Here is a 25593-nt window from a genome sequence, read left to right on the forward strand (position 1 = left end):
AAAATAGTGTACACTTAAAGTGACACTGATTTTATTAGGTGGCTAAAATACATTCTGTTGTTGACCCCTCCTCAGCAGTACATTGTTTAGCTTCTGCGTATTCCTGTCTGCCTCTCAAAACTGGGAGCATGGTGACAGCTGCTGTAGTTTATGCACTGACTATGGAGAAGTACCTTATACAACCCCTCTTCAAAAAATCTGAAGAATCCCCTCCTGAGGTTTATTCCATTAAAAATGAAATAAACCTCAGGAAGAGCAACAGAGAGATTCCTCTCCCAGGACGGGAATACATGCAATAGGTAGTCCAGGATCTGATCAAAAGAAGCCTCTTCAAGTGCCGCCTCAGATAAAAGCAGATGCTAAAAGAAAATAAAAAAAGATCATAACATACTCACAGCCAATCAACATGACACAGATGGAAAAGATCTTCTCTGAGTTGGTGTTTGGGGAAACGTTTCCAAAGCCCACGCTGGTCAGACTGCTGAAGGTGAAGTAAAGTGCTGTGACATACTTGTCCTTGATAGAGGGACCAGAGGTCGGGTCGCTGTAGTTGTATCTCTTTCCTATGGACACGCCCAGATTGTCCAGCCAGCCAATCTTGTGCTCCAAGTAGGGCTTCTCCACATTGCCAATGGCATACCATATACAGGCTAACCAGTGGGCGATGAGGGCGAAGATGCACATGAGCAACATGAGGACTGCAGCACCATACTCAGAGTAGCGGTCCAACTTCCTGGCTACACGCACCAGTCGCAGGAGCCTGGCTGTCTTCAACAGGCCAATCAGAGTGGTGGTCTAAACGAAATGTACAGTAAGGCAATTTATTAATAATAGCAGTAGTAGTTTGAATGTTAATATGTCAGACTAACTTTGATAATATAATAATACAATGACATGTAGCTCATTGTAGCTCGCGAACATGCTGCATGTACAGAAACGATGCAAAGACAAAAACACACACACCCTGAAAACAAATGCAACAGAAAAACACTGCATATCCAATTAACACAATGGAAGTTTTCCAGGCCTCTAGGGAGAGCGTAAAGTGGAACAGCTCTTTTATAATATGGTAAAAGACTAGAGGCAGAAGAACGCCAAGTGTAAAAAAGAAAAAACATATGTATTTTTTTTATGTCACCTCCTTACTCTATGTTTCTTCCTGCTTCTAAAACAAGACCCCAGAACAGCATCGGGCCTTTAAGCCAATTTCACATAGTAGGCAAATTGGAATCCCTCCATCAGGGGCATAAGGGAGTTACAATGGGCCCCAGTGCACACTATTGTGACAGGCCCAAGTATACCCTAGTTATTAGTTATGAAGCACACACACACACACACACACACACACACACACACACACACACACACACAGACACAGTTTTAGCCATACAGTATATATATTTTACATACAGTGTGTCTTACTGCCGCTTTTATGTTATACCTGCTTGCAGATGTACCCAGTTTGTCAGATTTTGCTAGCTACTATAAATTGTATTATCTTGTTACCTGAAACAGAGGCTTGATAATGGACAATGTCAATATCCATACTACCCAGCAGTCATCATTACATAACTACATAAGAAAATTGTTTATTTTTTTTTTTATTTTTACAGTTAAATTTTTTTTGTAGTTTTTGTAGAATACGCATACAAGTGTGTTACAGACTAATACTATTTTCCAAAAACAAAACATTGATGGAGATGGGTTTGCCTTTGTGAGGGCATATATACACAGCCGCACCATTTTTGATTCAAATTGAGTTCTTTGAACAAGGGTGTATTTCCAGGTGGCAATTAATTAATATTTATGCCAGAGACATCTGTAAATCTGTGGATACATTTTTTGAGCATCACATCCCCTGAGAAATGACTTGCTTTACTATCCAAATTTGACCCATTCGGTACCATAACATTTTGAAAGTCTAGAAGAGCTGCATGATTAAATAATTTCATCCCCATTCAAGTTAGTAGAGCGCTAAACTGAAGTCAGCCATTTGGCTGGTAAAAGTTAGCTGTTTGGACGCACTTGGCTGCTGTAAATCTTTGGTGTGCTTGCTCTATCCCCATAACACGATTAGGGTTATTCTATACTGCGGAAATGTGCTACTGAGCAACATTTATAGGAATGAAGGGTATGCACCTCCAATGCTGTAACCAGGCCTCTATACATGCACGTTCAAAAACAAACACACTTAAATGTCGACTGTCAGGTAAAAAATTAAGCAGTTCCACTTAGTGCTCCCCCTAGAGGCCCGGAGAACTTCTGTTGTGTTGACTGGGTATTTTTCTGTTACTGTTTGTGTGTTTTTGCATCATTTCTGTATTTGCAGTGTGTTTGCTGTTGGCGTATTTGTTTTGATATTTTTCATTTGCAGGATGTTTCCATCATTGCATTTTTTGGGGATTGTCATAAGTGTTTTTGAATTGGCATCATTTCTTAAAGCTACAGCATGTTTCTCTTAATAGAAATGTTTGGGCTGTTGTGGCGCATTTACATTTGTCAGCCACCATACATTGGACATTACATTTGTCATGCAATTCTCTCATCAGGAAATAATATTTGTTGCATACCTACCACAGCCGTGTGCTCTAACACATACTCTTTGTAAGCAACAAATCTAAAGCAGTGGCAAATCAAGAGAGTCACTTCACAAACTGAAGTAATGAGTTTCCTTAATAGTGGAGAAAAGACAAAGACTCCACTGTGGCAACTCCCCACAGCTCTTTGGTCAAAGGCAAATGAACAAAAACGTGAAGACAGCAGCAGCCCACAGATAAATCCTCATTTATTCAACACCAAACAGGCACTAACACTCATTCAGTGACTCCCTGGGAGTTTGTTGCTGCTTCTGTGTCATCAAGAAAGGTTTTAGCAACTCTAACTACCATTCCCATTGGCATAGTCATTTATCTACCTGACAATTACTGAATGACCTTTGAAAATGAAGTTAATGTCTGCACACTCTCCGTTCTAACCGCTCCGTTAGTATCGTATTTAATCTTGATTTTCTTACTAAGACAAATGAAAAAGAAAATCTATCTGCCACTCTCCTCATTGTGTTTCTTTACTGAATGAAGTTAAAGATGTTTAAACCACAGTTCCACTACATTTGTCCACCATTATAAAGCACTGGCATTCAGCATTGTGCACAATGCACCCACACTGAGTTCATTTTGGAGAAACTAACATCTCCACAACCTCACTGGGTTTTCAGTATACAAAGTCAGGACTGTTGTCTGGGCCTTGAAAATTCTGCATTTATCAACTTGTCTTTATAGATGTTCTTTTTAAAATATGCACCCCCAAGCATTCCTTTTGTTCTGCTGTGTTGACCCCATATCTCTTGGTTACAGTGGTGCCATAAGCAGGAATTTGTGCAACACAGAGTCAATAAACCTTGACAGAAAGCATGATTTGCAACGCAATACTATACTGTGAGCTTTCTGCTTTGGAAAGGGACTCATCTTGGTTTTTGAGGGTCTACATTATCGATTATCCAAGGTTTGGGATCATTTCCCCTGTGTCAAGTTAAATTTGCATTTGACATTAAAGGTTCAGGTTTGCATCCAATCGCATACTTGAAATCACGTTATCAGAAATCATATTATCATTTAATCATGACCACAAATGATACCTTAAAGGGGTCACTGACAGGCTCACATTGTTATTATAAGCATCTGACAACATTCTGCAATGGGCTCTATAGAGAAATAAAAGTAAATAAATGTTTATCTTTACCTTTCACTTTGTTATTGTGTTCCTGCAACAACTCAGCTCACGTGAATCCACAACAAGACTTCCCCTTGAGCGAAACTTGGTTATACACAATAACAAACAGACTGTATCCAGTGAAAGATAAAGAAAAACATTTTTTAGACACTTATAATAACCATCTGATCCTGTCAGTGGCAAAAACAAGCACCTTCAGTGGACAAACAGTCACGGTACACAATTGCCCCAATAGATTACATTTCAGCCCCTTCCACAGCTGTGAGCTGCAGCACTCTTACTCTACCATTTCAAAAATTGTTGTTCTCATACGTCACTTAGGCACAAACACATGGAAAATAGGGTCCAGGTTGAAAAATACCAAAGTCTCCCTTTAAGCAAGCAGTTTGAAATGCCAGATTTGGCTGCATTATTCCACCCCCAAACAATTATGATATGCTCTGAGCAGTTATGTATGAGTCGAAGGTTGCTATAGTGCTGCCCTCAAGGGAACTGACACCCTTAATGACTTATAATTAGTTTGACTCCGGCACATCAGCCACCTGAATGGGTTTAAACAAAATTACAATATGTAAAAACTGACCAGAAGTTTTTGCTTATGTTATTTTGAACTTTTTTTGCTAACAAATGCTAACAAAAAAGCTAAGCTAACTCCAACACTCAGCTAATACTCCAAATTAGTCTGCACCAAGTTTAAAAGAGAGACTGAACAAGTCAGAGATTTTGAAAGTGACACACCAAAATAAAAATCCCAAACACAAGCATGGCAAAGACAAGCTCGTCTGCTGTGTAGACAGCACTGTTCTTAGGCAATTTTAGCGGGTTTAGCCATTTCGAACCCCCCCCTTAAAAAAGGCATACATATACATATACATATACATATTTTGGTTGAAAAGCTGTATTTGACCCATCCGCCAACCTGCTTGCCTCCCTATGTTGACAGTCTCGCCCATTAGTCTAACGTTACATCACCTGACTTCCTCTGTCAGTGCATAACGATAAACACAGAGATTTAATGGGCTGATAATGGCATTCTGATAATAATAACGCCCATTTAATTGCGAGACAGCATTCAAGCAGGGTGCACACTGATTAAATTTGAGCTATATGTACATATAATGCCTGAGTTTGATGGAAAAATCTATATTTTATTTCCTTGTTAGCTGCTCATAATATCAGCCTGTTTCACTGCTGGGTTTACAAAATCAATCCTCTAACAACATCAGAAAAACTAATTAAAAAAAACAGAACATGAAAAATTACAAACAAAATATTAAATTTGGCCTTTAAAATCTAATATTGGTGAAGCCAACAAGCACAGTGCACTCTACAATCAAATCAAAGTTCAATTAAGTCTCTTAAATGCACCTCAACAAGCACTTACATAACACAGCTGCACAGCATCACAACCCAGCCTCCCCTCGCCCTGTTCCTCTAATGGGAACAACATTTAGGGGGTTCAAGTTGGGACAGAGCACTCAACTTCTTTTCCGCCAGCGAAACAGCTTGAAATAAATCTTTTGTTTGTCTATTTCTGTTATAATTATTATCATTAACAAACACTGCGTGGTGCCAATTTTGCATAACGCCTCTCACAGTATGTTCAATCTTCTGGCAAGACTAAGTTGTTTTGAAAGCAACAGGACATTGATTGAAATCTATTTCAAATATATTCTCTGCTCCAATCAAAAGGTTTACTTAAGCGCTTGTAGGTTAAAACCGTCTTGTTGAGCTGCTAAATTAAATGAGCCTTGTGAAAACCATCTGCCACTCAGTTTCAGTTGCTTTTATTTTCTGAATGAGAGTGCAGCTGAGTGGGACTTTGCGTGCCCGGTCTGAAAATTAGAAACACCAAGCTGGTAATCTATAAATGCAAACAATACATCCACATGCTATCACAGTATATGATGCTCTATTTACAGACCTGAAAGGGAAACAACTATTTTTTTTTCTTCTGAAATTAATTTTTAAAATTAAAATCAAGTTAATAGTGTCAAATAATTTCCTTGGGGATTTGTTTGTTACTCTGTCTTGTCAGGGAAACAAACGTCCATTTTCTTTTTGGTTTGTTGTCATTCACTGAACTGACTCAGCAGTAGCAGCAGCAGCAGCAGTGGTGGAAAAGATGATTATGGTTTATAATCAGGAGCTTTTCTGGTGTAATGGAGTGCCTACAAAGCACGATAAAGCACTGAAGTGGATCCAGAGCCTGAGGGGACATATCCTACCAACAAACAAGCCAGCAGGCCTGGCAGCCAGCCTACCAATGGCCATCTCACATCTGCATGTAAGCTGTGCACACAGCCCCGTTGGCCTGCGCCTCACATAAATGCATCATTGATTGCCATTTGGTAAGCCATTAATCCGTGTAAATGGATTCTAGAATGAGGACCATTCAAAAAAAAAAAAAAAGAAAATAGAAAAAAAGAGAGAAAAAAGTATGAAAAAAAAAAACATGCAATTTAAAGTAATCCTTTCAGAGCCGAGACAGAAAGATTCAGGCTTTAAGTCGTGGCCCAGGGGCACAAGTCTGGGGTTAGTAAATGGATAACAGCGCAAGCATGGCCGGGATGATGTGTGGCAAAGCTCCCTGGGAGAAAAAAAAAGAAGGTAAAAAAAATGCATGCATTAGAGATAACATACCTCATCTGATCCTGAACCAAAGATGAGAAGGTCAAAGGGGATTGCCGCCACCATGTCTATAAGGAACCAGCCCTTAAAGTAATGGATTGCGATTTTAGCTGGATCGCTGACCACCTCCTCGTTGATGTTTACGTAAGTGGTCCTGAAGTTTATGAGGATGTCAATGATGAACATGATGTCCACTATTAAATCCACTACATTGAGAGGGCTGCAGGAGTATCCGCATTCACGCCTCTTCTGCTCCTCTGTGTCGTTGAGAAGGAAAGCAGCGGAGTAGGGAGTGAGAATTGCTGTGTAGATGACCAGCAGCAGGATCAGCCAGTCCCACACAGCTTTGAAGGGGCTGTAGTGGAGGATGGTGAACTTGTCGATGCGGGCTGTCTGGAGTTTGTACTCTGGTAGCACATCAGCTCCGAGTGACAGGACCTAGAAGCGTGGTAAGAGAGGGTCAGAACAGTAAGAAGGTCGGAGGTTCAATCCCTGGCCCTGAAACGTCCTTGGGCGAGATACTGAACCCAGAATTGTTCCTGATGACTGTGCCATTGCTGTGTGAATGTGTGTGTGAATGTTTATGGCTGATAAGTAGGTGCCACCTTGCATGGTAGCCTTTGCCACCAGTGTATGAATGTGTGTGTGAATGGATGAATGGTGCTTGTGTTGTTATGTGCTTGGAGTGGTCGCTAACACTAGTAAAGTGCTATATAAATTAGAGATGATTGTTCAAGTACTCGATTTGGATGTCAGTAGGCGTTCAACGTATAGAGGCGCTCAGTGCCTCCTTGCTCTGCTGTTGCTCTTCTCTTTGTTATCATGAGACTTCTACTGTGGGAGCATGAGCTTCGCACTGGGGAACAGTTGGTGAGAGTCTGCCCAGACACACAGTGAAAGGGCTAGCTGATAGCGTCATGAGTTGTAACGGGTTTAATTGCAACAGAGCTGAGCTTTTTCGGTGTCGGTGTGAGTTCCTTGCAACTGTAAATGGCTTGGTGTCAGATGTTAGCAGCAGCTGCTGCTATTTTAGCCTGTGCTAACTAGGGGGCGTAACAATTGGTTAATTAACAACTATCTGATAGCACTGATGCAAAGTGAAAACATCAATGCATATCACCATCTTTATAGTACGCTTTTATTTTGAAATTCTGCATCACTGTCTAACAGTACCAGGCAGTTGATGGCAAGTAGCCGAGAAAAAGACAGTAAGGATAATGTTATTTAGGCAGGAATAAATCAGCAGTACGGGATTATTTTGGATTTTAGAGAAAATACGGGTAAACAGACAATATAAACGCTGTATGTAAACAGTACCGTTTAGAGATAAAATACTCAGGAAACATGACATACCTGTCAGGCATCTCAATCCACTAACTCCATTAACATGGCAACATAAGCTGTTGTGTTTCAATGTTAGCTGCATGCAGGCTGAAATTCAACCATGCTGCTGTGTTAGGAGATGCAGTGACTTAAACCAACAATGAGTAAAAAAAAATAATGGTGACCAGCAAAAAAATGAACCTTGACAGTTATTACTGAACTGAATTTTGTACTTTTGTTAATGTTTTATTAATCCATTTTTGGCTGTTGAGAGAAGTTTGCCGTCAGGGCTTTAAGTCAGACAGCCCTGATGTTTTAGGAAAAAGATCATGGTTTGGGTTACAACCAAAGGATTTCTTCCAAAATGGGCTTTCAGGTAGAGAGCCTGGAGAGTTGTATGTTGGGAGTGACATTCTTTATGAATGTTTATGGCAAAGACCTCTTATGGCATTTGTAGTTCTGCTTTTATGTAGCATATATGTTGTCATATGTATGTTTTTCATGGGATGTGCTATGGTGAACACAGATTTTTATGTATGTCTTATGCTATGTGTTAAGGTGAAACCAAAGAAAAATATTTACATTGTGGACAATTAAGTATTCATATTTGTATTATACTATGTGCTGTTTTTTGTGTGTCAGACAGGTCAATTTGAAATAAGAAAGGTTCTCCTGTAACCAATTATATTAATTGGGAGTATGATATTGTCTCATATCGATTACAGGCCCCTAAATTGAACTGAATTTAAATCAAATAATGGCCGACTTTGTGATATCTGCAAATATAGTATCATTGTCCAAAGAATCAATATTGTATCGTGATGAAACTAACCTTGCAGACATTAAACTGACTGGGAGAGAGCAGTTTAGGACTCTGGATGGTCCTTTAATGCTGCGTCGAACCTATGTAATGGCAGCATCAGAAGGTTTGCTGATTTTTCTAAGATAAACTTTGAATTTATGGTTAATAGGCTAATTGAAGCCCGGGTTTTCATTAAATTAATTTCAAATTGCATTTGTTTTTGACTGTCCGCCAATCTACATTCCTAAGAACGTACAAGTATTTGAGAACTTTATGAAAATTGAATGCGAGTACTCGAATACGGAATACGAAACCAAGGCGTTAGTATTCTGGCAACCTGCGAATGAGACTCAACAATCAACAACCTTTATCCAGAATTACATACAACACCTTTAAGGGAACCCCCCTGATTACACCACTCCACTTTGATTTCAAGTCAGAAAATGTCACTTAATTTCCACCTTGTCCGAATTGATGTTGATAGTGTTTGTCTTCGTTGATTGTCCTTCTGACAGTTTGATCAAAGAAGCCTTTTCTTGTGATAATAAGAGGCCTACCAGGTAATTTAGCCAGCTCACAGACTTCAGGGACTGATTTGACAGCAACTGTGACACACTACTGTAAGTTCTGTGCAGTCAAACAGTATTAGGTAAAGGCAGCATGTCTGACAAGTAGATTGCCTATGTCCCATCACCATGAATAATGTGACAGCAACTGCCTTGTTCCACATTTACAAGATGTACATTCTGTACTCCAGGTAAAAACTAAGTGCTTCACTGCACAGACAGTAACATGGAGAAAAGCTGATAGATATATGTATGCATTTATGTCCGTAAACAAACATTTGTTGTATTTCTCATATGAATGAACCCTGACTGGAAGATAAATTATTCAGTGTGCTCAGGAAGGCCAAGCCGTCCCCTGTTTTGGGCTTAATAAGCAGTGGCAGACAAAGAGAGAGGGCTCTCTTATGGCAGAAAATAGTGCAGGAGTGAGGATGAGGGCGGCAGGTCTCTCTATTCATTCAAGCACATTCCCCTATCTTCAACACATGAATTATAGATTTCCCCATGCTAGCAGTCAGGAAGTAGATGCCGTGTTCACATCTCAGCGGTGTCTCCAAACTCCAAGCTAGAGTCAGTGGAGAGGGAGAGCGTTTAATCATCATGATGGTTTGTCTTCATTTATGAATGAGTAAGCTCCGTTGAGAGATGTTTAAATATAAGGTTTCTGGGTTTCTCTCGTGGCTGTTTCTAACATTGCCTGAAGGTACCAGCAGTATTGTTTATCCCTTGTAGTGTGACCTACACACTTTTCATAGCTATTTATACCTAAATTATATGACATTGTGGATCCTTTTAGACAAAAAAATAGGCCTATGTATTTTGTCTTTTTATTGAATGCAACCAGATGAAACATAAGTATTCATTAATCAAAATTGTGACGGATGCCTGCACTTAGCTGTCCTTGGCAAGCTGGCAGCAGCTGTGTTGCTGGTGTTGTCGACAGGGAATTGTGCCACTAGATAGCCCCCGTTTCAGCCATATGACAGGAAGAGTTGGTCCTGCTGAACTGACCTTGAGCAAGAAACTGAATCCCTGCTGAATCCCCGCAGAATTGTTATGAACCTGCATTTGGGCTTGCAAGTAAAAAAATGAATTTCTTTCATGAGGGATCAGTGGAATGTCCTTCCTCCCCTTAAAACAATTACGCTTAGCTGATGTTGATGTGTATGAATTTCACCCTTTTTCCTTCAATATTATCCCCACCTTCTCTGCAATTAGGAAAGCCCAATTACCCTCCCTCCCTCCCTCTTATCATTTATGTCTCTCTGTGGTTGACCTGGGTAGGTGGTAGCCAGCCATGTGTTACCTCAGTGAACCATGGGATCAACAGCTGCGTTTTTTAACCTGCTATCCCACATCCCACCTTAGAAATCCCACAGGTTTTATGAATGGTGGCTGATGATGGTACAGAAGACACTGCTATGCCAAATTAAGTGGCCCCTCCTGACTCACCTGTGTGACTTTTTCCGTGACATTGTGAGTTCTCTCCTTGACCTTTGGTGCTATGATGGTTTTGTCGGATGTTGGCGGAGAATGCGTCTTCTTGTCAGTCGCCTCGGAGAAGTTGAGTGCAATCAGAGGGATCTTGTGGATGGTGCTGTATTTGTTGATGTTAGAATCAGAGGTAGAGCCAAGCAGGCTGGGCTTCACATGATTAAAAGGGCCTGGTGGTTTAGAATGAATGAAAGTCACATTAGTACCCATGGCGGTTTGGACACATTGATAGGCATTGATTTTTTTCAGTTAATACCATCTGATGGCTTTGAAAATGATGCTAGTGTGCTCACTTAATTCAGTGAGCAGAGCTTAAGCAATTACAATTAATGTTTTTCGTGATAAAAGAGCGGTTTTTACTTTTACAAGTGTGAACTAAACACATTAAATGGATGTTTCACTGATTTTCAAACCTATTTCTATGTTTTTGGTATTAGGGCAATATAATGATACATAGGGCTCTGTATACTGTACTGATACTGATATTGATGCAATGATGTTGCAGCTTTACAGTAGCAGCCTACAATACTTACACAGTACCACTGACTAATGTGCTCTGGCATTAGTGGATAGTGGAGAAGCTGTTTAGGGAATGGTTAATTACATACTCTGCAAATGGGAAAATGCACTACAGCAGGGCTGCACCGGATAGTTTGAAGTTTGAAGCTTCTTTCATAACATTGAATTTGCATCAACATTTGAATGTTGCCCAACTTTTTATTTATTTAATCCAATTAATCTCTTTGTTCAAACTGAGCATTTTTGTTTAAGGATTTATTTTAATTCATTTATTCATGTATTTTTAGGGTGATGATGTCATAAAATATGACAACAGACATTTCAAGCTTCATTTGAAAACCACAATAGCAGCTTTGACTGTAAAAAAAAAAAAAATGACATTCAGTACAGTCCTACACTACATCTAAGCTAGCTTCGGTTCATAAGAATTAGGTCGGGTGCTTAGAGATGTACTTGGCTGTGAATTAGTGCCAATTACATATTTAGAGGAACTGGTGGTTCATTTAGAGACGTCAGCTTTTGAATTACACATATTCTTAAAAGCAAAGTTTTGACCGGACTGTGCTTCTGTTTTCATCACAGTTTACGCATGCATCAACGCACATGTGTTAACAGTATGGCAGACTTGCTAAAATTTATTTTATAAAATAGCTGTTGAGTGTTTCTGTAACCTAATACTATTGGTGCATGACCAGCTGTGCAATTGTTGAGGATTTTCCCACAGATACTGTATGCTTAAAAAAGCTGAATGCAACATTCAGAACATTAATAAAGCAGCAAACCAGTATTTGCTTTAAGATAAAGTGGAGTAATGGTGTATGTAATGGTATATGATCCAGCTGTACATGCATACTAGTGCATGTGAGCCTCTGTAAGTGAATCCTAATGGCTAACTAATTGCTGCCACTCTGCACTTTGCTCTCATAGGGTGCAGCTAGTGTCTGGACAATGTTGCCGCATAGCACCCACCGTCTGGTTCCCTCCCAGGTAACAGTGTTAGCCACTTGTGTCAATGTTAGCACTGTTTATTGAGTTAGCACCATTAGCTGCTAGCTGCTAGCTGCCAGCTCAGCCACCTCCATATTGAGAACCATGTGCAGACAATACCTGGCCCAAATCATCGATATGCTCTGAATGTGGCAGACAGCTCCTTTAATGGCTTGCATGCCTTTGAACAATAGCTATTCAGCAGAGCTACTATCGTATCAAGCAATACAAGCATACATTCATGCAGGTTAGTCTACAAGCAATGCTTTGATTAGCACATGGTAAGAGCGAATATGAGATTACATTATATGATTTTATGGACTGCTGGTGTGACAACTACGCTGGTCTAAGTATAAAATCATTTCACATAATTAAGTGTGGTCAGCCCACTCAGCCTATCCACTAGAAGTGGATCTGTGAAGAGCATTTATGCTGATTGCCTTGCTTGAAGTCATGCTCCAAAACAGCACTGAGCAATGAGACGACAAACAGAAATACATGATTACCTCTGACATTGTCTAAAGGCAGCGTTTTGTGGACAGAGCAAATAAAGAAGAAACATGTTAATAACCCTAAACAGATTCAGAAAAGATGATAGAAGTAAAAGAATAAAACACAAACAGTGTCTCTTAAAAATCACTTTTGAAGACCAAATCTGTAATTGGTGTACATTGCCTTGCTGACCCCAATGTCATATGGTAGTGTTAACACTGGTCTGCAGTCTAATACAAACTCAATTATAATGTGATGTCTAGGCCAGTGGGGCCCCGTACACTAATCGCAGATTGGAGCCATGAGCTTTCCTTACACACTGCAGTACGTACCTTCACTGGTATGACGATCCCTGAATATGCTTTTGGAATTGGAGCTGTAGGCCTCAATTTCATGGACGGATGAGGCTCGCCTCATGCTGTTGATGCTGCCTCTGGGGAAGGTGTTTGACAGGGTGTTGGAGGACTGGAGAGGCTCTGTCTGGTACAGCTTCTCCCAGGGGAGTTTAGGGGACGAATGGTCAACTGGTTCAGGGCCGATGCTAGCTTGGGAAGAGTGGTGGCTTGAGCCTATGAGGCCACGCGTGTCATTGGTCTCAATGGGACTGCAAATGCTCTTGGTAGGCGAGGGGAAGCTCTGCAGGGCCACTGAGCCCTCATTCTCTTTGGGCGGGTCCACCATCACAGCATCTGGGTCCTCTTGTGGAAGAGATTGCTTGGTGTTCATTAGGCTCAAAGCAGCTTGGCGGAAGCGGAAGAATCTACTTCTCCCTAAAAGTGAGGGAAAATAATGAGAAGCCTTGTTAGATTTTTAGTGTATGCCAATAAAAATAAAAACATTTAAAAGTAATTTTTTAATATTGAACAATAACATTCATGACTGCACAAAATGTTTGTTCTGCCTAAACATATAAGAGAAAATGGAAACTAAAAAAGTGTAGGCCTGGAAGTGAGAACAGATTAAATGACCAATTTTCAGCAACTGCAAAGGTTATGACAATGAAACCAGAGGTTAGCCACACTCCTTTTCTGACTATATGATAATTTATTATTATATCATTTGTGCTTGAAGTTCTTTTGACATATCTGCTTCCTCTTTCAGTGACAACAACAGTGATACAAAAAAAGTACATGGAAGCCCGACATTGAGAACAGCAGGTGCTGAGACACATCCGCACATAAATAATGAAATGAACAAAGTTTGGCTCTGGTTGCTCAAGTGCACAGGCCTCTGTGTACTTTTCTTAAGTTAATCTTTTATACGATGACCATACAGTTTTTTAAGGGGATAACATTTCTCTCATCTTTGCAGGACTTTCTGTAACTGAAGCTTCACATCTTTTGATTAAAATGATGCTTTGCTGATTTTCAACCAGCTTTGCATTATAACAATGCGGGTAGTATATATAGATGAACTATGGTTTATTTAACTCCATCATGCCCGCGCCCAGATTTCCCTGCTTATCTCTCACTTTAAATCTGACTTTTGCTCGCTCTTAGGCTGTTGCTCGAACTTGTAAAGGGCAAAAATGAAAGGACTGAATGACTTTAAGTGTATGGTATGGACAAAGTCAGCCTGTTGGACGTGAGGTCTCATGAATCCTCAACTTTTCCTGCTCGCTGTTACTGTAGGGTACTGTTCCTGCTGACTGCTACGGTGAGGGAACGAGATAGGATCGAATCTGCAGCTACATTTATTGAACAAGACGGAATGAACTGTTCTCGAGGTGGGATGTATTCTGCATGCCCAGGAAGAACGACAAATCAATGCAGTCAAATCTTATTTCTAAACCATCTTCTATTACGTGGCCTATGTACATTCAAGCATAAGCTTGTTACTTAGAAAATAAAATCTGTTTTACATACATAGCTTAGCAAAAGTTAGATGTTTTACTGTACACCATAAAACATTATTTTGTGTCAGTGCTCCCCCCGTTGCTTGAAATACCCATGGAAAAATATCATATTCCATAAATAGCATTATAGTGGTCAGCTTGTCACAACAATGCTACAATGACTTATTATCTCGGGAAAAAGAACAACTGGACACAAACAAACCAAGAGCATAATGTATTTTCTCTGAGATACTGATACAATCCTAGGCTGCGAACCCTCGTAGTTCAGTGCAGTGCTAGCCGTTCTAGTTCAGAAGACTGACTTAGGTCGGAGGAATTCAAAAAGTGTACAGTATATAGCTGCAAAAGTCCTCTTTACTGAAATAGCAAACAACAAACTAAAACTGTAACAACAGCCAAGAAACAACAACAAAAAAAATGTAGTAATGTAGTTCAAAGGCCTGCAACCAAGGCCAATGGTGCATTCGTGTGCTCCTTGGATGGTCGCTTTTCTGACTTCAGTGTGTTAATGAGGTTTACGCTGTGACGTGGCAACATCATGGACACTACGGAGTGTTCAAACAGCACATTAATAACAAAGTGCAAAGGAAAAAGATCAGGTTAGCCATGAAATATGATCGGGAACTCATTTTTCTGACATCACATGAATGCAGCACAAGGCTAAAGAGATAACTGGGACATCTGCTACTTTACCCTTAAAGAACGACAGATAGTTGGTAAGGGACATACCTATAATGTTGTATCGGGCTTAAATAGCCAACCTACGTATAAGTGGGATGCTAAAAGGCATTAAAATTAATATCATCTTTACTGATGTAAACTTACACATAATAACTGGTAACCCACTGAAGAGAAGTTTTTTGGGGCGGGCAGCACTGGCTGTTGAATATGTACTAATGGGGTGTCACAAAGAAACTGACACCATATTTTGCAAAATATATCCATACTGTTTTATGTGTCCAAATGGCTAAGCTTATATTACATCACCCACAAGAGGAAGCGTTTGTTGGTCCGGTGCAGTGCATTGTGGTAGTTGTACTCTACCCTTTTAAGCAAAAGCGAATGCCAAAGTCCTTTTTCCTCTGTTTTTCTGGTCATATAGCATCAATTTCAAAAGTATTTGTGTTTTTGTACTGCATAGAGACCCCAGTTTTAAGAAAAGACCATCTTTCCAGCAGTGATATACTTCAGTGTTAAACATTTCCTGTGTTAGAAAATCAGCCCACTAAACTTTAAGAATTAAGACAAATCAAAAGAGATTTGGTTTTGCCATATTGGAACACATCTCCTTTCAACACCCGTGGGCATCGGAAAGAGCAGATTGCACTATCGATTTATTATGCCTCATTAATTTGAGACAGGAACCCAATTTTTGCACAGAGGACACATTTTCAGATGGGACACAGTAGCGAATGTTAACGACCTCTTGGGACAGAGCGAAAGTTTTGGCTCATTAACAATAGAAAGAGGGTGAAAGTGAACCCTGCCTCACCCATCCCTCAGCAGCCTCCTTACATAACGTCATTGCCATCTGTTTCCATTCCCTGGCCAAATGTGCTGATGTTACAACCATAGCAGCTTACAATAGAGCCATGACACTCAACAAGTTTCCTGGAGAGGAACCTAATGACATCCCGAGCTGGCAGGAGATATGGACAACCTTCCTGTCTCTTCTCTGCGGGGAGACTGTGTCATCTGCACTGAGAATGCTCTTGACTGTTGCTCTGCCTGAATGCTTATATAATACCTGTATAACACATTTTAGTATGGAAAAGTGGAGCTCAAACCAACCCAATAAGATGTAAGTTGTTAGTGGAGTAGCTTAAGAAAAATATCCTCGTTGTGCAATAAAAGTAAATCACTGTAATACCAATGATCATACAGACCCCCTCTATAATGACATCATCACGAGCACACATACTGTATGTCCTAAAAATACATCACAGTACTGGATGCATTTTGAATTATACCATAAAAACTTACAGTACCCACATTTTTCTTTTATATCTCTCATTTTCAGTTGGAATAAAAATTTTATTAGTTCGGTCATGGAACTTTAGTGTAGTTCGTTTTGTTAGATTTTTACTTCTGGTACATTTAGGCTAATCATGAAAGTGGTGCTCACTTGAGAAGATTATTTTGCTGAACAAAACGTGCACGTATTATAAACGTTTTCAAATAATCCAAAATCCAATGGAAAAATCCTATGGGCTTTTTGCTGAGGGAACCAGTGCCATGCTACCCTCTCTGTTGGACTACAGAAAACGTGATCCCTGGGGCAATCAACTGTTCATTTATAGGTGGCATGCTGAGATTTATATTAAGGTTTTTAGTCATTAGAGTGGACAGGTATCTGCATTAATGTGTCACTGGGTTTGAAAAACAAGCCGATGCTGTGTTAATTGGTGACTCCATATACTGTATGTGTAGAATGACTGCGCTGCTTCTCTCCTGTGTGTGTTGCTATGGAGCTTTTACTACATCTTGCTGCTATTTTGACCTTTTAAAGCTTTCCTGTAAAAGCTCATCAGCAGCTGACAGTGCTTTCCTGCCGTGTCCTCTGAGGTGGTTTCAAACCAATTCACACCTGAATTCACGGGACTTTGATGACTCACACATAACTGCCACGTGATCTTAACAACTCCTACATGGCCCTAAAGACACCTCATGCGACTCTTAAGTGTGAATCATCCAAAGACGTTTACCTTCTTGGGACTCCCCACTAGAGAGCAGACTGATTAAATCCCTCGGCTCACTGATGAAATGTCTTTAAGATTAAAACGGCATCTCCAGCTGCCTGTGATATTTATTACTTTGAATACCCTATTACCTGGATGACTGAGAATGCCTTACAAATGGGGGCTGACTTCTTCTTATACTGAGTGATACACATGTCAACATATCCTTCCCAAAATATATGTTTATTCTTGTTACTGTGAAGGCTTTCGGTGCAGAGTGTGAAGGGGCGAGGATGAGAATCAGCACCTCCAAGTCCATTGTACACTGCTGGTAAATGGTGGATTGTGCCATTTGAGCTGTGAGCGAGTTTGTGCTTCAGCTGAAGGAGCTCAAGTATCTGGAGGTCTTTTTCACAAGGACGGAGATTAAAAGGACGATCGATGCGACATTAGCAGTGACATGGACTTTTGTGGTGGAAAAGTGGAGTTGAGCCTGAAGGCGAAGCTCTCGATACACCAGTTGATTTATGTTCCAGCCCTCAGCTATGCTCACGAGCTATGGGTAGTATTCTAGAGGATGAGATTCTGGATACAAACAGCCAACAAGACTTTGTGTCACAGGGTGTCCAAGCTCACCCGTAGGGCATGAATGACGAGCTTTAACATCTGGAAAGAGCTACATGTAGGAGCAGACCTTTACACTGCAAGAAACTGGCTCGGCTGAGTTTCTGTTTTGAAAGTTCATAGATTCCAATGTTGTTGACTGAACAGTAGAAAGACGCACCGGACAGTATATATTTCTGCTGAGTAATTTGTAAGTATTGTCTCTGGTTTTGGGCCTTTAAGGCATGTTGAAGTTGCTGAATGATGTGTTCTAGATGGCAGCTCTGGGAAAGAGGGAATACTCTCTTATAGGCTCAATATTGTGCTAGTTAACACCTGCGGGCTTATCGCCTGCTGTCAACAGCAGATCATAATTAGCTCCCCAGTGTCCAAAAATCACTTTTCATAGACAAAAATGACATGGCAAATGGCAAGACAAAAATGTATGGCTAGGCTATGTGGGAATGTTCTCCCTAATGATTTCAGGTAAAATGCCTAAAAAGCTATTTTTTTTTAACACAGTCACGTGTCAAAGTTCTTCCTTTGCCTATGAAATGTTCCTGTCATTGTGGTGTAAAGGTCTGACAACCTGAGAGGAATTTCAGTCATCAGTGCCAAATTTTTTGTATCTACTCATGGTCTAAATGCTGCGGAATACATGTATTTTTCATACACATTTGAAGAGATACTGAATATGTGGACTGGCAATAAAGACAGTATGTGTACATGATATAAGGTGTGTTTCCAGCCACCTCTTTTGATGCACATTTTCAATTTGCGCAAACAAAACCTGAGTGAAAATGCAAAAAATCTGACAAGAATCTCAAAATATTGCAAAAAAGTTTTGATGCTGGGGAGAGGTTGAAAGTTGGCATATTAATAAAAGGTAAATGTGACCTCTTAAAACTAACTGTAAAACAATAGAAAGCAGCATGGAGGCCAGTGAAAGTGTTATGGAGGGTTTAATCTTTTTTGTATGTCTTACTTATTCAGTCTCTCTTTCAAACTTGGTGCAACACATTCTCACTCCGACCTCGTCACATATCAATGTTTGGTTATGGACTTTCCACGTTACATGCATTGTCTTCTTTCAAGATACAGTTCTGTTTTCATCGTAAATTTACCGTTTACATACAGTCTCTTTCAAAATAAATGCACTACATCAGTACAACACCATAAACTGACAGTTTTTTTCCTTCATCAACTAACGCAATTGGTTGGGGCTAGGAAAAAAAGAACAGGATTTGGCTTTATAATCTTACAGAATGTGAATACTGCTCTACTGGATGAAAATCAGTGTTTGTTGGACCCACCCACCACCCCTTCCACGCATCCTACTTGGACTTTCCTGCCTTAACTTTGGTTACTGTTCCACCACGTTTCTCCCTGACGCCACCAAGCAGCGTTAAAGTATAATGGCGACCGGCTGCTTATCATGCTGACGTCAAAGGACTAGGGCTGTAGTCAACCAAATAAAATCTTCATCAACTAAAGTCGCACATAATCTTCAACTAATCGATTAGTCGTGGAAAAAAAAAAATCTGCACGTTATTTTTACTTCTGCGGTGGTGTGTCTGTGTCACTCTGCAGTTACACATCCAAAACACTAGTCGGCAGTGGAGGACTGTGTTAAGTGCTGTAACGTTTGGTTCAAATCAAACTTTATCTATATAGTTGATTAAAAACACACATTAAACATGGCTTAATAGAGACATTTTCAAACACAACTACGCAAATTGGCTTCACTATAAATCACAGAACTGACAGACAAAGACTTATCTTTATCTGGACACATTTCCCCCACCGATACAACATGCTCACGTTATTAGCACAAGTCTATGGCATTTTACACTGTATAAACTAGCTTAGCGATCTTTTCCTCTTCTCATATAAAACCAGGGACAACAGCCAATACTTAAGAAAGGTAACGGTACATAATTTGGCTCCAATACAACTCACAAGATTCACCGACAAAACAACTGTCTTATACTAAACACGTTTCCAACTGAAGCCAGGATAAATCCTGAAGTATAAATCCCTGAAGGATAAATCACACACACGACTTAAAATGCTCTTCACAATTTATTTCTTACCTGTGAAATACAAGTAAATACAAGCTTTGTTTCCACTGGCGAATCCAACTTTCTGTCAACCCCCATTTTCACAGGTAACTTATCCTGTCCCCCTGCCACAGGAAATAATGGATTAATCCTGGAAAGCTATCGATGTAGCACTTTTCTCTTTATATAAGTAACACAGCGATTATTCGACTAATGAGAATTTGGTCGAATGAGAGCATAGGGACCAAATAATCGACTAGGAGACTACGGCCCTACAAAGGACGACTTTTTTCATCAGTGTCTGACGTCGCAAGTCACTGCCCAAGTGCCGGATTTTGACAACTTCGAAGTGAGACCAGGTTGCTTGGTGACGACTATTTGAAATGATGTTCAAGCACTGCTTGGACGGAGATGGATGGAATTTGTGGCGGTGCATCATTGCATCACATGCAAAAAATGGCAAAAATTAGCACATCCGCCCGGGTGTCTACCGTGTCTACCGAGCCATTAGTCCTGGAAATGAATGCCAATTGTAACCTCTCCCACTAAAGACAAGAGCCAGATGTTAGTGGGTGTTTATAGTGTTTTTGTGTGGTGGAAAAGAGGCTTAATTGCGATGAAAACAGATTCAGCAGATAAATGATGGCGTACAGTCATGACATACTGTCACTGCATAGGCCATTGCAAGCTCTCTTCATCGTCTTTGGATGGCTTTTAAAATGGTAAGGCCTGCAGACACAGCTGTTACCAGAACTCTTTCAAGAGCACACAGCTGTAATATTAGTTGGTCCAGGGTGTCGGTGGCTTAGTGGTAGAGCAGGCGCCCCATATACAAGGCTGTTGCCGCAGCAGCCCAGGTTCGACTCCAGCCTGTGGCCCTTTGCTGCATGTCTCTCTCTCTCTCCCCCTTTCACACTTAACTATCCTATAAATTAAAGGCAAAAAATGCCCTAAAACATAATCTTCAAAAAAAAAAAACCTCTCTATTTCCATTGTTCAATGTGCTCTTCGTCATTATGAATCGTTGGTTTCCTTTGTTTGAGGTTAGACTGGCGCTCTTTTAATTACATCATCTCGCTGCGTTTGGAGAATTAGTGCCACCAACTGTTTATCTAAATGAACGAACTCCCAATATTTGCATTGCAGTGGTGGATGGAATATAAATTTTATTTTATTTTGCCAATTTTCAAACAACTTGGTTAAAACTTGCCCTACATTTGAATGGAAGCTATCGTCTGCTAGCACACAGCTTCATTACAGATTATTAGCATCTGTCTTGTCAAACCAAGTATAGCGTAAATTTGTTTCATAATCCCCTGGTGTTATCTAAAAGCTGCTCAAAGACAAAGACAATAGTAAGGTTATACTTTAAGTGTTATGTGTGTGTGTGTAGTCAAGACTCTTTCTAATCAAAAGTCACATCATATGTTTATCTGCCCATCTACCCACAGGTCTCCTTGCTGTAGCACAGTCACAAGCAATCAACTCTGATTAGCAATGTTAACAGTGGACACAGGCACTTGCTCACACATAGGCAGACACACGCGAGCAAGCAAGCACGCACACACATACGACTGCATGCACACACTTACATACACGCATACACAGAGTACAGCGCAAGCCGAATGCCAGTGCCCTGGAGGAATTCATGCTGATTGAAGTGGATAGCTGAGCTCCGGTCAGAGAAGAGATGCTGAGTGCTTCCAATCAGAGAGAAGCTGGAATGTCTCACTGACATTTACACCTACTGACACATATCCAAATAAAAAATGAGAGTGTGGTATATGCTCCTCTCCCAAAAGGCATAAAACAGATATAACAATTAAGAATTAAACATTTGCAACAAGATGTGGTTACTTAAGCAGACCACTTACTCCTTGAATGCACGCGGGGCTTTTCATCATTGTACATGTAAACTGGATTGCACTTGCAAACTAAATATTGCATACTTTTTTTTTTGAATAATAGAGGCTGGCAACATGTTTGGAGGTTACAAGCAGCATCTCAGTGGACCGTATCAAAATCTCTAGTGCTTAATTAGAGTCTAAGAGATGTAGAGGGCTATTTTAATGAATTATCTCAATTACAGCCATCCACTCATGCAACTGATCTTTGTTGAAGGAGTGAAATTTGTTGGTTTAGAAATGGAGCCATTTCATAAAATGTGGACAGCTTTCATTTGAAAAAAAAAAAAAAAAGGACAGAAAAAAATGTGACAAATGTATGACTGATGGAGTGCCATGCATAATTTTTTGGCACAGTGTCAGGATTTTCTGGACATAAAAGAAGTTTTTACCTAGAAAATACTGATGTGGGGTAAAAAGGAAATTCCAACTAATTAAAATACCACAACAACAAAGACAAAAAAATATTCTCATTTCTATTTTTGTGCTTTTCACTCCATAGCAATGCTTATTCAGGCACGTTTGGATCACAGCAAGGAGGGAATGGTATATCAGATACTCACTTTGATCTGACTTTGTCGGGGACGTTGGGCTTATCTTCTCTGTGGAGTTGTCACTTTCCTCATCCACGACGTACTCAAAATTTATGATGAACATCATCACCACGCCCTCCTCATTTTTCACAGGGATCACATGGATGTAACACTGAAAGTCAGACCCTGAGAGAGAGAAGAAAGTGTCAAAAAGCTGAAGCATACATCAACCTGTCATCTCCAAAAGGTTTAGTATGTCCCGTGATGTCTTTCTTCACCCTAAAAGAAAGCTAGAACATTTCCAGTGAGAAGAATCAAGTAATTCACAGTGAGAAACATTCTGTCTTCACTTAAAGACTATTTCTACAAAAGAGCACAGAGGATTCATATAGAGTTTCGTCTCATGGTGCAAGGACAATCACCTCAAGCTCCAAAGCAGCAAAATTGATGAGCTTGTCGTGGACTAGCAGGGGCACAGGCTGGAACATAAAGTTGTAGCCATGACAAATATGGATGCTGCTGCAAAGACGCTACAGATTGTACAACATGGATGCTTCAGACACATCTTCAACCCAACAGCAGAGAAGATCTGTACCATCAGCACATTTTCAGGTTGGACACCCAAGATTAGTGTCACCTTCTTAGTGTCTGACCACATGTCTCTCCTTCTGTTCCTCAGTGATGGTGTTGAGTCATGGCCAGAAAAGTGTTGCTGCTCAACATTATGATGTCACAGTGAAGTTGACTTTTGACCTTTTGGATATAAAATGCCATCACTGCATCATTCATCCTATTAGACTTTTGTATCAAATTCTGTCATAAGTAGCATATGAATTCCTTGAGTTACGGACAAAAATATGATTTGCGAGGTCACAGTGACCTTGACCTTTGGCCACCAAAATCTAATCTAGTTCATACTTGAGTCCAAGTGGCCAGGTGGCTCCGAGATATCATGTTCACGAGCATGGGACAGAAAGACAACCCAAAAACATAACGCTTCCGGCCCCAGCTGATGTTGGCGCGGAGGCAAAACTACAATTGCCGCCTTGTGGTTGTATGCTTCTGCCACAGCCAAGCTGCAGTTTATATCCATGTCTGCCCAGACTCCTATCATATATAGTATGTAGAGAAGGTTTTAAAGGAATTTAATAAAAGGTATTCAGTGCTTTTTGAGTGAAGTGGACGTTATTGCTTTGTTGGCATATAATTCCAGTGAATAATTCCCATGCTGTCTTCACTTGGAGACTATTTTTACAGAGGAGTGACAGAGAGCTTCATCACACGGTGCAACAACAATCACCTAAAGCTTATTATCCGTAAAACCAATGACTTTAAACAACTGTGTGAAATTTTGTGATGTCAGCATGACTTTGACTTTTGACCACCAAATTCTTATCAATTCATCTTTGAGTCCAAGTGGACGATTGTGCCAAATTTTAAGAAATTCCCACAGATATATCATGTTCATGAGAACGGGATGAACGGATAGAAGGGCGGACAAACGGACGGCTGTTGCCGGCGTGGAGGCATAAAATCATTATGCTTAAGGGAAATTTATCAACAAGTATTATCATAATCATGTAAGTCTTTGTAAAGGCCATTATTCAGAATGCTAATTAAACAGAAATCTAAAACTGACTAACACCTCCCTCTGATTTCACATGAATGTTGGGAAAACCGAGGCAAAGTTGATCTGATTTAAAGGTCAAAGCCTGCATGTCAAAGCAAATGAAACAGTAAAGAGAGATAAAATAAGTAGGCCCAGGGGTTAAACAAAGTACACGTGTGTTTATGTGTGCAGCACGGCCCATATAGACGCACTACAAGCATTTTAATGAGCAAAACATACTATGAAAATGGCTACGCTTACTAGGAGTTAGACAAATATGATGCAAGAGCCACAGTATGGTGCAGACAGTGGGGTTTAGTGGAATACATCAAACCGGCAGCACAGATTACAGCCAATTTAGAGGATTGCAATGTGCTCATAGGAACAATCACTAGAACTGAGCATCGTGTGAGGCAGCGGAGCAGAAAACAATCCATGATCTAAACTTAGTCTTGAGCCAAGAATATCCCAATTTCTCAGTTGAACTGGTTATAGCTGTGTTAGTGGAAGCTACTGATGCCTGCGGGCACAACTGCCCACCAATAAAACTTTCTACTCACTGGACCCTAAACAACAACACAATAGTGTCTATACAGCCAGGGTGACATACAATATCACAGGGACTATCTCTAGTACAGGAGAAAGCTATCTTGATTGTTTTTTGTGTGTGTTATTTCTGAAATTATTCCAGATTTCAACACATATTTAAAAAATTCTCATTTATTTTTTTTCAGAGAACATATTAAGAATAATGACGTTTGTTGTCTGGCCTATAAAATCACAAATATGTAATACTAACTGTCCCTTTGCCTCTCTATGTAGGTCTGTCTGTCTGGCTTGTTGTGCTGCTCCTACTCACAGAGGACACATATTACCAGTGCTCACTGTAATCTCCGCAGGGCTCACAGACACCCTGCCAGCAGCATTCATTAGCAGTGGACTTCATGTCTGACTAAATATAACAAGCTCGGGCTGCCTCAACATGCCTGAGTTCTGTTGGAAGGATTTCTGCATCAAAACTCCCAGAAGTAATGCTGCATTGTCACCGCTGACAATATGATAATGTCATTTTAAGATTATATAAAACATCAAGAAATGGGCAGTGTTTGAGAACACATGCAGAATCAGTGTTTCAAGATTAACATGTGAATTAATAAGGATAAACAGTACAGCATGTGTGTGTGCTGTATGTGGACAATGAGACCGGCGGGTTTGCACTCCACACCCATCTCGCCTAGTGTCATGGGTGCCTGGTCATGTTATGTTGTAAAGTAGAAGAGCGGTGCTTAGAGAGCTGGATAACTGTGAGTCCGTCCCCAGAAAATCCCTCTTTCATAAAAAGCACTTTCCTGCATTTCCCAGAAATCCTTCACTTAATTCGACATTGTCCTTTCTATAAAAGGGAACGTTTTGGGTTTCAACTTTGATCTGTTTGATTTGACAGTATGCTCATTTTTCAGGGAGAATGAGAGAGTTATTCAGTATCGAATTTTAATTATCTGAGAAATCCTGCAGGAATTAAACTTGTTAGTGATAAATCCTTAAACTCTTCCCTCTAAAAATGTGCGCTTATTGGTGTTATTTTGGGGGCATTTTCTTTATCTAAAATTGGACACAGGAGAGGTGACAGGAAATGAGGAAAGAGGGGTAAATGACATGCAACAAGGTTCCCCGCAGGACTTGGAATTACTTTTGAGTAAAAGTCTACAACAGTGTGACATACAGTATTCACCATATTTCTAGTTGTAGATTTATAACCAAAAATTTGCAAATTACATTTTCCCCAACAAATCTTGTTGTTGTGTGTT

General features: G+C 40.2%; 1 protein-coding gene across 3 annotated transcripts in view; it reads right to left on the reverse strand.

The window, feature by feature from the left end:
• Positions 1-25593, reverse strand: part of LOC125899579 (potassium voltage-gated channel subfamily H member 7-like) — a 52156-nt gene that overhangs the window by 16324 nt on the left and 10239 nt on the right. For 2 of the 3 annotated variants that reach the window (XM_049593995.1, XM_049593994.1), the window contains exons 3-7: positions 22207-22362; positions 12876-13313; positions 10504-10715; positions 6373-6798; positions 396-795 (exon numbers count right to left, since the gene is read on the reverse strand). In XM_049593995.1, the coding sequence (XP_049449952.1) occupies positions 396-795; positions 6373-6798; positions 10504-10715; positions 12876-13313; positions 22207-22362 (1632 nt within the window). The remainder of the gene's footprint in view (positions 1-395; positions 796-6372; positions 6799-10503; positions 10716-12875; positions 13314-22206; positions 22363-25593) is intronic. The other variant, XM_049593996.1, reaches the window with a different exon arrangement.

The sequence above is a fragment of the Epinephelus fuscoguttatus genome, linkage group LG13 (genome assembly GCF_011397635.1).
Source record: "Epinephelus fuscoguttatus linkage group LG13, E.fuscoguttatus.final_Chr_v1".
NCBI lineage: Eukaryota > Metazoa > Chordata > Actinopteri > Perciformes > Serranidae > Epinephelus > Epinephelus fuscoguttatus.